Source organism: Anopheles maculipalpis, chromosome 2RL, assembly GCF_943734695.1.
Source record: "Anopheles maculipalpis chromosome 2RL, idAnoMacuDA_375_x, whole genome shotgun sequence".
NCBI lineage: Eukaryota > Metazoa > Arthropoda > Insecta > Diptera > Culicidae > Anopheles > Anopheles maculipalpis.
In genome coordinates this window covers 68,107,769-68,123,034 of record NC_064871.1, presented here as the reverse complement: position 1 = coordinate 68,123,034, position 15,266 = coordinate 68,107,769, and the positions used below count along the sequence as shown (strand labels likewise).

Below are 15,266 nucleotides of genomic sequence, written 5' to 3'. Positions count from 1 at the left end.
GTTAACATTTTACTTTGCGTTTTAGAAAATCTAGTTTTTGAAGCTTGTGATGATCAGTTGATTCATGTAAATAATTTTTCAAACGAGTAATATTTTTTTTTACATGAATTACATACATTAAATTCTATACCATAACAAAAATCCTTATATCCTTATATCCAAAAATGCTTATCCTAAATGATAGTGCTTGAGTGATGAGTTGGTAGAATTTTGACACATATCGATGATGTCGCATAGGCTGTAGAACCTCACGCACGCAAGAATGAATGAATCGTTGCGAAAAAAAAGCACATAGACACAAAAGCAAAACAAAAACAACCACACATAGCACACGTGATGAGGGCGGCCTATTGCCGCCGATGATACAATGAGGCCAGGGATTAGTACACGCAAAAATGTTAGTATGAGGTGTAAGTGCTAACCTATGGTTCCATAATTACCACTACCTCCGCTCGATGTACTGCTGCCACTGTTTTCCGTCACGGTGGACGACGCGACATTGTTGCCGCTGGTGGCGGAAGTTAGCGTGGCGGTAGATGATACGCCCGCATTGCCCGCACCACCGCCGACTGAGCCTTTGGTTGGTGGTTGGCTGCGTTTCAGTTTGGCACTGGCCAGCTGGAGGGCCAAGGAATTTATTTCACCCGGTTTCGAGGAAAGCATACCGGGTGGCGGTGGCGGTGGTGGCGGGGCAGCCGCATTATTCAGATTTGGTGGCATGGGTGGTGCTGGAGGCTGTGGAAAGAAGGGAAAGACGTTATATGTGTTAATAGCGTTTTTTTTTCGTTTTTGTGGTGATTGTATCCAACAAAATAAAAAAAATCGATATGTTTTTACCTGTGGTATGTTGGATGGTGCAGACATGGGGAACATTGGCGGCATCATTGGCGGTGGTGGAGGAGCGGCGTTCGTCTGTTGCATCTGTGATTGGGGTTGCTGTGGTAGTGGTTGCATTGGCATCTGAGGAACCTTTATGAGAAACAATAACAGTTAGGACACCAGTTCGTGACCAGAAGATAGGATGGTGTGTGTGTGTGTGTGTGCGTATGTCCTTTGCGGTCTTTGCTTACCGGTGGAATGATACCGTACTGTGGTTGTCCGGTACCGTACGGACCACCGACACCATTCGGCGGTCCGTAACCATTCGGTGGCATCATCATCGGTGGTGGCGGTGGCGCCGACTGCGACTGTTGTTGCGACACTAGCTGCTGCTGGCCGGCGTAGATCGGATTCGATGGATTGCTGTTGGTCGCACTCGGGGAGCACGTGGCCGTCGCGTAAATCGAACCGTTCGACAGGTTCGACGGTATCTGCTGTTGCTGCTGGGGCGGCGGTGGTTGCTGTGGAGGTTGCGGTGGCAACACCGACTGATTCAGCATTTGATGGTTTTGATTCGATGCTACGTAGATTGGCTGCGGATACTGTTGCTGTGAAGGGCGGAAAGAAAAGGAAGTGAATCAAACTATTTTAAAGGCAATCATCATCATCGAAGAAAACATGGTTTCCAGCTAGGAAAATATGCCTGGTCACAATCAACAAACTGACATTGCGGAAACTGTCAAATAGTCCTTATCCGGATCCTTATAGATTGGCCGAATACGTCGATACTAACTCTGTAGCAGTACTGTGTGTGTGTATTTGGGGAAATACACACTTTCACTAAAAACACCAGTCACGTGGTACGTCAGAATCCGTACCCCAGTACTTGTCTCTCGCCCACACAAACACGAACAATTTCCAATTTTTTTTTTCTTCTCACGAGCACGAGAATGTCCAATAACACTAAAAAAAATCCATTATCATTCACTCCACCATCGCGCCATCAACACCGATTGCACTCGGACCGCCTAAACATAGCGACCAGTCCTTTATAGTCGATTGAACCTGACAGGTGCCTGATGGAAAATCGAATTTTCGACAAGGGAACATGTTCAAGGTCAATCCACTCACTTCCTTCCAGGGTCCCAAACATTTCTGGCTACGGCCAACACGAAACACAATAACAATCGCGGCACCAACTTTGAAGTTGCAGAGTCCGTTTTTATGAGACTTACATTTTTCGGATCCGGATAGCTAACAGCTCCGAAACCATACTTACCGAATTGTTTCCATAGGTAATACTGTTGGTACTGCTGTTGCTCTGCTGTGATGCATAGATCGGTTTCTGTTGCTGCTGCTGTACCTGCTGCGATGCCTGCTGCTGCTGTTGCTGCTGTGTCGGTAACGCTGGCGGGACCGGTGGTGCACTGTTGTTTTGCGATGAAACAAACGGGAGAGTTGTTGATTGAAATGTATTGTTTGTTTTTGTTTTTTAGTTGTAATGTTATGTTCAACGCTAACTCTAAATTGTCCTGATGCGGATGCTGCTTTGGATGCTACTACTAATGGCACTACAACACAACTCGCTCAATGTTATGCGGACTGGTCGATCTAGTCGTGGCGTACAATTCGCATGGAATGAAACCCATTCCAAAAAGTACGTTTTTTCTCTCTAGATTGTGCACTCCCGCAGTTGGGTCCTCTCGCTATACACGGAGGGGGTTTGGGATATCTTCTCACATTCACAATAATCATCATTGCAAACTGCTCTGTCGCGTGCCAGAATGACACCGCGCACTACATGTCAAATGATGTCCGGAACGGGATCATTGTTTGACAATGGCAAACAAATGCACGCGCGTTTTGTCTGCCCTGTCCGGGGAATTGTCTCACCAATTACTGTGCCCCATTAAGTCAAAAATATGCACAAGATGTACATAATACACGATGTTTCTGAGTGGTTTTTTTTTTGTATCCCAACTGCAACCCGTTAAACATTGCGACACGCACACAGCTAGCATCTTAGTAGATTTTCCCGCCAACACCCAATGTTGTTTAAGGGTGTGCCTCCTTTGTTGCTCTTTTTATGCTCTTTCGGTGAATCTCTCTCGTCAGCAAGCTTTATAGGACATCTCCATCCCGATTCCCATTATCCTTTAAGGTCCGCATCAAAGTTCCTGCTGCCAGAAGAGTAGAAGAGCGAAACGCTCATAAAGCTCTTACAAGAGATGCTGAACGATAAAGTAAGAGCATACCCAGCAGCACACAGAACATCTGCATGGAAATCGAGAGATACGAAAACAGAGAGTTTTCACAAAAAAAACTATGACTATGCGCTTCCTCTCTAGAGCTTGCTTTTCCCTCTGTCCACAGTCACAGTTTCGGGGCGGTGGTGGTGTGTTATGATCCGAGCATGTATTTGCAAACACACACGCACCCCGACAAGTGTTGACCGAATTCCTTTTCCACCGGAACGAATCCATTGCGCATATCCGCGTTCGAAGAGCACAGGATGTAGAGAGATATGTACGTTCACCAAAGCCCTAGCGTGGAGTTTTACGGCATCTTGCCAACCGAGTTCATGGCACAACTGCAATCGGTTACGTTGTTCCCCGGTACTAAAGGTGTAATTTCCATATCCTTTGTTTCTTTTCGACGCTAAGAACGGTATAGAAGCTGGATTATTTGGGTAGATTACGAACACTTTTGAATTAAGTTATAAATGGAAATTATCACTTAGATAGATAAATACATTTTTTTCGTACTAGGAATGGCTCCGTAAGTCTTTGGGAGGGTCTCTTTCAGATGCAGGAGAAGCTTCCCCTTTGCCTTCCCTACAAATATCGGTGGTCCCGCACTCCAGTAGTGCTTTTCCACTCTGTCGGAAGAAATAACGGGGAATCGTCGCAGCTTTAACTCTGGTTCGCGGTTAAATACACCTCCTGCCTAGTCCAGGAAAAAGGGTTAACACTCCAACATCGACGAAATTGTTGACGCCCAACGCGTTGTCAGCAGATACATGGATCCACTGGTAGAAACTAGAGCTGGTCGTCTCGGGGTAAAAGTTTATCAAAGATACAAGTGGTTCCGAAACTGCGCGAGATTTCGGGATCGATCGTCCCTTGGCGTGATCGGTCCACCAACGACGGATGCTTGTTTCCAGATAGTTCCCACCAGCAACAGGCTCAAAATACTGTTCCTCGGCTATCAGTGAACTATTATATTCAAATGCTAGATTCTCGTCTACAAGACTTGTTAAAGCTATGCAGACATTTGTTCTGACAGCCCACGAAAACACATTTCTACCTAACTAGCTATCATTTATTTGAACGAACAATTTTGGAGAACTGGACCTTGTCAATGGACCCTGTCCAACGACTTCCATCCATCCCACTTGTACCGTAACAAACAATAGAATTACATAAATGTTATTAAATTGTGCTAGCCCGAGGACACAACCAACCAAAATGTCAATCAATATAAACAAAAGCCGTAAACAATCATCATTGCCTTTTGAATATCAATAAACTCGTCAATCATGACGTCCGATTGGTCAACACACATAATCCCGACCGGAACATGTGTTATCCAAAAACTTTTTCGGCCCATCCTAGTGAGTCTGGGAACCGCTACCACCGTCCAATACAAACAAATAAACAACCGCAATCAAGAACTCTGCTACACTCCCTCCGTGGCCAACCACCTTATATTAAAAGCCCATTGTTTTCCAAGCGTCGCCAATGCAGCATTTTTGAAGGGATCGCATAAGGTTGTTATGAGCGCGCCAAATAAAGTGTTGGGGCGCGGTGGGCGATAAAATTATCTACGCTAAACACCCGTAAGGTGGTAGAACCGACCGGAAGTAACATTTAAGGTACCAAGAAAGAACAGGTTCCTCTACTAACACCCGCGCGTAACAGCGAGACAGACGGTCGCGACAACCGTCGACCGAAATTTGGAAGCCGACAACGGAATAGACCCATCTGTGTGTTTGTATCTGTGTGCCCATCGTACCATACCCCGTTTTGACGACAAAATCGTTATTGCTTTCGCTGTCATTAACCGTCAAGGAATCGATGAACAATTTCACTATTCCAGACCTGACACCCGGACGTTAATTAGATGACAATCGATTCACCGTTTCCGGTGGATTATGGCCCTTCGCTAGTCAAACCTAGCAGTTTGGCAAGGTGATATTACGTCTAGATTCCGTTGAAACTGAAAGGACCCGATCGGGCGATGCCATCGCAACATAGCGCGAAATCAAATGGCACGACTTATCGCCCCCGCCGGATTGACAGGCGAATTGGATCCTCTCTTCTAGGTTTCAGAACAGTCGATGGAACCTATATTTAACCCGAATGGAAAAAAGGGTCGTAGAAATTTCCTATTCGCCCCAAACCGTCAATAATTTCAATTCCGCTTTCTGGCTTTTTTGGTGGAACGTTCAAAAATCGATTATTCGTCGTTTCGTTACGTTGCTTCGTAACAGGAAGGCACAAGATTAAGGGCAGCCCAATGTAAAACGGTTGGGGGAACCCTCAAGAAGTCGCAATAGCGCATTAAGCACGCTGGAGGATTATATTCATAGTTAAACGCTTCACAAATGAATCACAAAATTGTGGAGCGCAAGTTTTTGTTTTCAGCAACCCAGAAATTGCTGCATTCGTACAACGTCTTTACACTAGCGCGACTAGCGAGATACATTTCTCGTGGGAAACCCCTACAGGCGGTAACGAAACGGGACACGAGCTCGAGAAATTCTTGTTTGTGGTGGCAGTAAGAACAAGAAATGCTAAATGTAGCTTCAACTTTCATTCCAACGTTCCGTTCCGAAGCAAGATGAGTAGAGGCGTAAACATCTGCCAGACGAAAGTTAGCTGAGTAACCGTTTTCTAGATATTATTCATGTTGCAGAAAATGTCTCCCGTGAGCTGCGTTCGACGTTAGATGCTGCAGATATAATACGAAAAAAAGAACTTGTTGAAATAGTACTTGTATACAGTGGGAACCCACTTGGAAGAACGCTTTAGCACCAGAGTTCCAACGGCTAAGTGTTATGTCAATGTAAATTGTGTGTTTGCTTGAACATTCTCAAAGCAATGGCCGATATTTCATCAACTCCATACCAACACAACTTGCTCAAACAATGCTCAAAATCGCTCATCCGAAAACAGACGGAAAATATCCATCCGTCATCGTTGGCGTTTCGGCTTTCTTGATGTTTAATTTCCGCCAACGATTTTTTTTTCTTTGTTTGGGGGAATGATTTTTCAATTTTCCATTTGGAGCTTGCTAATGACAACAACAAGCTGTTACAACTATCGGATTTCAACACACAAAACCGACAAGGCCCCAGCACTGTCAACAAACCCCTTTTTTCTCCCAAAAAAAGTAAGGAAATGAAAGTGACATTACATTTTGGTTTTGAAAACACGCGATCAAAAGGGAGAAGATCGTGAAGAGTACAAGTATAAGCTAATGTTAAGAGCTTTAAAATTCTCCTCTACTTGGCAAGGGAAAATTCAAATAAATCGCATTTCCTGTCAGAAATTTCTAACCCACAGCTAAGACCTACATTATTATGAGGTGAGGTCGCTTACCCAATTCTCCCTCATCCCAGCTTTTTTCAGCTTCTATGGACTTCTATTACAAAACACGACCGATCTGTGTACGTTGTTTCCAATTGCTCATTGCTTTATTCGTGTGTAAAACGTATGAGTCGTATGTGCTCCGCATGGAAAGTGAATGCTGCCACCTTACCCGGGGTTTCCTCGCATGATTTGCCAACCACCAGTGTACTACACGCAGTGTTTACAATTCAATGAATCATGCCTTAACCGTACGCATTTTCTTTTTGCCCACCAGCTTCCAAAGACACCCGCGGTGAATGTGGGTGTACCGAGCATTGGAGTTGCATTTCCCTGTGTGTTTCGCATATGGCATCAGAAGAAAGTCTTTCTTCTGAAGATACCTCTAAGCCTCGCCCCAAAAGCGGTCTCACCCATCTCGAAGCTAAACACACCTCCGTCTGGGTTCTCTTTCGCTAGTTAGCCTACCGATCACACCCCAGAGCACTGATTCTTGGATTACCATCAAGGAAAAAAGGCTAGAGATAGTTGGGGCTATAAAGGTTTACCATGTTGTTTCAGCCGCCCCATCTTACCTCTCCGTGCGTCTCACTGACGAAATCTGAGAAGCACCACTCGCTGTTTATTAGGTTAGAAAAACAATCACGGCCGAAACGAAAGTGAGACGACACACGAATCGGAATAGTTTTCTTTTCATGGATGGAAAATCTACACATGGACCCTTGCAGGAGAGTTCTCCGAAACAGAACTCAACCCTATATTGAGTCCTACATACGCATACATGAGCCCCAAGGGAATAAGAGACAGAGATTCTGACGACATCTTGAATCAAAAGCGTATTGATGCTTCAATGATGAAGAATGCTTTTACGATGGGAAAAGGGTCCATAACCTCGCGTCACAGCTTTTCCAACCGCTAAGGGTTAAATGGGTCGCCGCTGCGTTGCATTTTCTTCGCACTTTACACAACAAGCTTCCAACGGAGGACTTTAGCAACCACATTCCTCACCCCACAAATGGGACTCCTTTCGTGACAATAATAAAACCATGGAAAACTAATGTAAAAAATGTTATTCTTTAAAAAAAAACTAACATTACAATACGAGAGACAAGAGACACATCGTTCAGAGAAAAACCGCACAATGAATATATGGGACAACTGAACGTTGGAGAGGTGTGACATAGAAAAAAAAAACCACACAAACACACTATACAGCAAGAAGTTAATGGAAGTAAGTTGAAATGTACTCGAGCCGAGTACGTGGGTGGGTGTCGCCTCCTTCAGAGAACACCACACAAAAGCAAAAGAAGAGTGTAGTGGAAAAGTAATGTGCTTCGGCAGGAATTTCACCACACTCCCGTGGACGTGAAATGGGACTGAATGTACACCGTGTTCCTCCCGTGCGAGAGTGGTTTTAGGTGGTAGTAGTAGTAGTAGTTTGTGCTTTATTCGCTCGTGAGACGGGGGAGAGGGACCCTAGAACGCGACCCACTTTTCCATCATCTTTAGGAAATTACAATCGCACGGGTGTGCGGGCGCAAAATGGAAGGCACGGAAAACGATTGGACACAGGAAACGGTCGGTCGTTCTGGATGATGATATGCACGTTTCCTATTTTCCTTCGGCTCGCTGTATGGTGGGAAGTTTGTGTACTGCTGCTGCTACCATTCTGTGCCATGTTTGACCGGGATTTATTCGAACGATGATTTATACGCCGGTGCAATGCAACGTGGCTTTTCACAGTCAAGACATGCTTAGCAGTTCATTTATCATAATCATAAATAGTAAATGATTACAAAGAGGGCCCACGGGTAGGCTATGCGGGTGAGGTTTTAGTTTTAAAATAAATCGCGTCACATGGCCGGATTTGAAAGTTGGCAAATAGACAGAACAGGAAAACCGTTCATCAAACATAACGTATTAACACATAATGCCATTGACATTAACTGCTGTGCATGCTTCAAACAGCAATTGGATGTTTGTTGCTACATTTTAACATTATTTTAAATTCTATTACTTTAAAACGTTTTACAGAAATACAAAAAAGAGGCAGGAACTCCTCGCTTTGACGATCATTTTTTGTCAATCCTGCCGCATACACAAACAACGTACACGAAGAAATGAAGGCAACGAAGAAAACCCTGAAATTGAAATTTTGAGATTTTGGACAGTTCGACACCGTCTTCAATAGATTGAAATTTCCTGTAGCCCGCAGCCTTCACGTATGACTTTGGAACATGGCGTTGGAGAAATTGTTAGGCTTTAGGATGCTGATAAATGAGTGCTACCACCACAAGTTCCATTTGTTACGTACAGGCCTTACTGTTCAAGTTCTTCAAGTGGAGAAACGCAGTAAGAATCACATAGAACAACCAGAAATGTACCATGTTTTTGGGTAATGTTAAAAAATGGCATTCTTCTAGGTCTCTAGGCCATTCCGACCATCTAATGGCTTACTAGGCTTGTTGATACCACCTAGTTGGATAGTTGGATTTGAACACCCGTCCAGCAGTATACAGAGCGTCGATGTCGCCTCACCACTGGGCCGCTGCGTTGCGGCGTTGTGTACTCTAATTATATCTTGATGGTCTGGATTCTTATGAAAGATAGAGCATTGTCCAAAGAGACCATTTGTTATCAATGTTGTAGTACATATTGAAGATGTTATTAGTCCAGCATATTTCCTGACAATCCATTTTAATGAAGAACAAATTTAATTTGCTTCTACTAACTTTCAAGTAAAAAAAGTTTTAATTGATTTTAAATAATCAAATCTTAAGAAGGAGAAGGAAGAGAAGGGTAAACCACGAGCTTGCTGAGCTATACGGAGAACCGGATATCCTGACGGTGGCAAAGACCGGCAGGATACGATGGCTGGGGCATGTTATAAGGATGCCGGACTCAAGACCGCTAAGAAAATTTTCGTCAGCGACCCCCAGTTCGGCACAAGGCGTCGGGGAACACAGCGAGTGCTTTTCCCGGATCAGGTGAAGGGTGACCTGTCGGAGATCGGGTGCCTACATGGATGGGAAACTGCATCCAGGGATCGAGTTTCCTGAAGATCTATTTTTGACAGGCCAATATGAGTGATTGAGTGAATCAAATCTTAACTTAATTGGTTTTGTATTATCCACGCTACATTTCAGCTCTCAATTTGATTTGTCTTTTCGGGATGCTTTTATTTGATGTGTTACTAAACGGTTCTTGCGGCCGAAATGCGCTATTCGATCACGTACAGTGATGGACAATTGATTTAGATCAGCTCCAGAATTCAAACAAAAAATTGTAAAGTATATTTAATTTAGAATTTTATCGCTCTATCTTATGTATAGTAAAGTCCCCAGTGGTGCTATACGGAAATTTTTGACACCTATGAGTAGGTATTGGAGCACTCTTCCCCACTCATTGGGCCTCTCTTATGGAGTGGTTTTGGCTTGATCTTGCTTGTTTTAGTTATGATTAATGATGGAATTGCAACGTAGACAATTAATTGTGTACACCACACCCACTTAGAAAATTCAACTTGGTCTGGCAGAAAAATAGGGATTCCATAAAAATGCGTCTTCTACTTTTGAATATGTTTTGAAACGGTTTCGGAAACGTCAAAGCATGGTTAGAATGGTTGAACAAAATCGTCGTACAGGAACATTATCAGCTGAACTGGAAGATGTTGAGAGCGTTACAGGCTAACCTTAGATATTGCATAAAAAAATACGGTGCAGCATAAGTACCGTCAGAAGAATCGGATTGAGTGCAGACTACCGCTCTTATCGTGCCTCAAAGCTACCAAAGCAGAACTCTGAAGCATAATTACATCGCCAAACCACATGCTCCAAAAATTGTATGACCAGGTTCTAAAGAGGTAAGCGGGTTGCGTTCTTATGGTTGACGAAACGTACATAAACATGGATTTAAGGCGGGATTTTGGTCAAAAATTTTATGTTGCCACAGCACGGGGCGATGTTCCCAACAAATACAAGTACATTTTTGCTGACAAATTTGCCCTCAAAACTCACGGTATGGCAAGCCATTTGCAGCTATGGGCACAAAACACGGGTTTTTTATAGCAAATCAATCTATGAACTCGACACCTTATGAAGATCAGTGTCTGGAAATGTGTGTTTTGCTTTTTAGTAAAGCTCATAAAGGTCCAATTAAGCTTTAATCAGATTTGCCAAATACCTAACAAGCATACTATTGGAAAAAAAACAGCTACTGAAGTGATGAGTGACCGACTTTTAAATGATTTCCTTTTTTTGCTTTTTCCAATGCTAGAAGTGGTTACCTTGGATATGTAAAAAGTTATTTTGAAGTTAGCTCGAGTTATATAGGTCTCAACATTTGAAAACTTTTTTGTTTGTTTATCTTTTTTATTCTCGCGCAATCGCCCGGTGGTGTAGGCGACAGCGACGCCTATCTTCACACGGCAAGACCGAGGTTCAAATCCCATCCTCATCGTCCCTCATACTAAAATGTAAATAAATAATTACTTATGTCAAACATTGTCTTATGTCAAACAACATCAATAACGGCTTGTTTCGTACATTTACTTGATAAATAGAAATACTGCCTTATTTCTAACAACACAAAAAAAACAAATCCAACCATTTCAAATCCAAACCACAAAACCACTGGATCTGTCTGGTTAACCCGTTGAGCAGATATCATAATTACTAAGCTGATTGTAAAGCATCGCGGGTTTCGGTTGTAATGACGTATGATCTTTTCCGACCCCAATTACACAACAATCAAGCACAACGACAGAAGTCCCACAGAATGCTTTTTAATGCTGCATGGTTTGCTTCACTTCACATTTTGATGGTTCCCGTTTTTTTTTTTTTTGTCCGGTTATTTCTTGTCTAAGACAGCCACAGCAGTGACACTATCGCGCTCCTCTTCGCAGGCAGTCAAGTACACTTCCATTAGAGAGAGAAGGTTCCTGCCCGTACTTTTCCAGCTCATTGCCTTACCAGTCGTTCCAGTGGCGCATAAAAAAAACAATTAAGAATGAAATAGAAAGGGGGAAGGCCTGAAAATTGGTCGGAAATGAAGCATAACTACATGCGCGGTATGAATGTGTTTACTCTTCGATTAACGGAGGTCTCATAATTAACCCCGCTAAACGACAAGACGTTTTAAGGGCATAACCATGCTTTCGGGCATCAGATTTACATCCCAACATACAAATTAATTACTTTGCAACTACAAAAATGCACATTCAAATTACTTATACTTCTGCATTTGAACCATTGCTAAATATTGTAATGCAAGCGGTAATTGAGTTCTTGCCCTACATCGCTAGCCGTAGGATAAGAAAGTCAGTTGCGATATCTTATCGTGAATATTCACGATAAATAAATACGACAACACATCACTCTCCTTACGCTACGCGTCATCAACTTTGTTGATTTCTATGTTTATTCCACAGATTCTACAAGCAAAACAGACCGTGATTAATTCCTGCGGTGTGCAAGACTGATAAGGCAAAAAGAAGGTTCAAAGCTCTCTTTAGCTATAAGCGTGGATTTTTATTGTGTGGTGAGGTGAGTAAGTGCATAAACTGTGTACTCGGTGACATAGACGATTACCGAGAAAATTACTGGCCTGATGAGAGTAAAACGGATGTTGTCATGCATTGCAAAAAACCCTTGAAGACCCTACTTTTAAACTGTGAGCTGTCTCTAAGGTGTAAAGAGTGGAACATTTATATGGTTGTGATGAGTCGCTAGCTTTAAAATTATCATCGTTTTTTTTTTTTTGACATCCTATAACCTGCATCAGCTAGCATCCATCCTATTTTATGTTTCCCTAGAACACTAGAACTCTTTCTGTGCGCATTTAGACAGCTTAATCCCTATCATCATTTTTGTTCCCAAAGAACAGCTTATAGAGGATTATTATAATCAACACAGCTCACCATCGCACGGTCTTGCACGAGTTTGCAAAATTATGCGCTACGCCACTAAATCCCGACCGAGCGATCGTTTATTTTCGACGTAAAACTGCATAATTTTTCCCTCGGAAGGAAAAGCGACGTTTTTGGTAAAATAGAGCAAACTTCAATAAATTTGATTTTGAAGCATTTGCTTTCCTAAGCCCCCTCCTGACGTTCTTGTTACAGTGTTACGGTGGTACAAAGTTGTCCCGTACGGCGTGACTGACGCTGTTTTGCATGTTGCAACACTGAAACCCCGTTGCAGATGTCGTGAAGAGTACAAAGCAGAGCAGGCGGGTAAAATGTCCGGAAGATACACAGTGGCCCATGCAGAGGATACGGCAATCAACGCCTTTCTCGTCGAGAATAGTGCAGATAAAAGGGAAAGAGAGAGTGAGAGCCACAAATGCATTGCCCATTCTCACTGTGCATTGCGTTGTTCATTATGCTCTACTTAAGTGGTGTACTTCCGGTGTCGTTCAAGAGGTTCGGTGTACCGGAGAAACACTCGCCACCAGGGCACTACGATACAATAAAGAACAAACGGATTAGTCCGGTCACTAGTTGAGCAAGTAGGATGAGAACTGTCTAAACTTTAATAAAGAAGAGAAGAAAAAGAGTGGATAAATCTAAGAAGCAAAAAAATAATAGACTGAAAAATCGAACAATAAACAAGATAGAGTAAAATTACCATAAAATTAATTAAACGTCAAACAATAAGTGTGAGAAAAAATACTCTAAATTACTATTATAACAACAATCAAATTTAACAATGTAAACGTAGCATTAGAATAAAAAAAACTCACACAAACCCTACAAAGAGAATGATAAAACAAGAAGTAACAACGGACGAATAAAAACTATTGCAATGCTTTCGTTTAAAATTCATCCAATGCAGAAAATCTACCAACAAGCACAGAGAGAAGGTTCAATGTGAGTTAAGAATGCACTGCTATCTTTACTAACGGAAGGAACCAAAAGGCACACAGCACAAAAGAACGAGTGCCTAGTCTAGGTTTCCGGAATCTGTGTCATCGGATTGTTTTGGGTTCCGTTTTGCTTGTTTTTTACGGCTGATTGCTGACCTCTTCATTTCAACGCTCGCTTAAACGTTTTTAATTGTGGTAACTCCGTTTTTTCTTTGCTGTGTGGGCTTGGACACACCACAAACTGCCACTATGTGTAGAGAGCGAGAGAGCATAGCATGGAGGTTGAAACAGCTACCCATCCAGCACTAAACAAACGGGCAAACCAAGATCCATGAATGGGGTACCACTAGCTGCTGCTGCTGCTGCCTGTGCGGTTATGCGGTTGGACGAAAGATAAATCATTTCTTTGGTTCGCGTACTTAAAGCTTACGCTTGAGATTGTGTCGCTCGCAACCCTTCAAAAGATCTGCAGGACAGAGTGCAAAGCAAGCCGAGTAGTTCTCGCCCCAACGCCGTACAATTATGCACTGCCCGGGAGAAGAAAATTAAGCTTCAAAGACCGCAGCAGACCAGCAGGACACCCCCACGAAACGAAGAAACGGAAAACTAGACCATAATTAAATCACAAAAGGTTTCCCTAATTATTCTAGGAACAAAAAAAAAAGGCATATCGTCGTAACTTTGGACACAACAAAGACAAACAATGTTACCCTATAACCTATAGGGTATGTCGTGGGAACACTGTGTCTGTGTGTACAAAGGAACATCAATCTTTACTCGACGCTAGAGCTTATGGTACGGCAATGGACGGTGGAAAATATAGAATACTCCAGTGCGGTGACCAGCATGACTTCTAACTACACTGTCCAGTCAGCGGTGTAATCCAATATCCGTTCGTTTCGCTTTGGGAAGTCCTGCCGGCAAGGACAGAGTGACCTTCGATGACCAATAAGTGGTATAATAAAGGTTGTTTTAACAAACTCGGAGTGGAAAAATAACAAAAAGCAACAATAGATGCAGAGCAGATGAATATTTTATCTGATTTCATGTGTTCTTGAACGTTTTTTAAAAACAAATTCAAGAAATCAACCATTTACGTCGATCTCCAATTTTTGAATTCTACGCAGACTACGTGGTATCAATAAGCCATTAGATAACCGACGTGAACTAGAAGGTTGTTAAGCCAACAAGAAGAAAAAAAGAAGTATTTGTTTCACTGAATCTATGTCAAAGTACATTTCCACAGTCTGCTTAATATTTTGCCATTTGGTTTTGAAATATATTTATCTAAATTACAAGACGAACTGCAGCTTTAGCTTTAGTGTGAAAGATTTGCATCGCTACCGTCTCGCTCTCCGAAATAAGTGAAGTTCAAAATTAGTAGCCAACGTTACTAAAACACTAACTGAACTAACTAACTAACTAACGGCTGGTGGTATTGGACAAAGCGGTGCCAGTCTTTACATGGCTGGATCCCATCTGGACATCCGTTCCCGTTGTGAGGACTGACTAACCAACTACGTAGTACCAATAAGTCTAGTAAGTCATCCGATGGCCGTTGTGACACAGAGAGTAGTTGATTCAAAAGGATGAAAAAGAAGCATTTTTTGTGTTGGTGAATCCCTGTAAAATTATATTTGCACAGCCAGCTCAATTTGCCATTTGGTTTTGAAGAATATCTATTTAAATGACCAGAGGAACTTCAGCTTTAGCTTAAGTGTGAAAGATTGGCCTCGCTACCGTCTCGATCTCCGGACTACCAGTCATTCAAAACTAGTAGTCAACGTTACTTAAAACCGTTGGACCGGTGGTATGGGACACAGCAGCGCCAGTCTTTACACGACAGGACTGGGGTTCAAATCCAATCCCGGGCATTCCTCCATAGTTAGGATTTTGACCATATCCAACTACGTGGTTGTCAGTAAGTCTAGTAAGCCAATCGATGGCCGCCGTGGCCTTAGTAGATCGTTAAGCCAAGAAGAAGAAATTACT

The 15,266-nt window shown here is 42.7% G+C and overlaps 2 protein-coding genes across 3 annotated transcripts in view; one reads left to right on the top strand and one right to left on the bottom strand.

Annotated features, from left to right (window-relative positions):
• The window catches only part of LOC126556046 (digestive cysteine proteinase 1), a 283,799-nt gene that overhangs the window by 194,269 nt on the left and 74,264 nt on the right, over positions 1-15,266 (top strand). The window lies entirely within an intron of this gene.
• LOC126567420 (protein enabled) overlaps positions 1-15,266 on the bottom strand; it is a 31,316-nt gene that overhangs the window by 1,856 nt on the left and 14,194 nt on the right. The window contains exons 4-7 of the mRNA XM_050223644.1: positions 2,099-2,246; positions 1,071-1,427; positions 838-969; positions 423-735 (exon numbers count right to left, since the gene is read on the bottom strand). Of these exons, the coding sequence (XP_050079601.1) occupies positions 423-735; positions 838-969; positions 1,071-1,427; positions 2,099-2,246 (950 nt within the window). The remainder of the gene's footprint in view (positions 1-422; positions 736-837; positions 970-1,070; positions 1,428-2,098; positions 2,247-15,266) is intronic.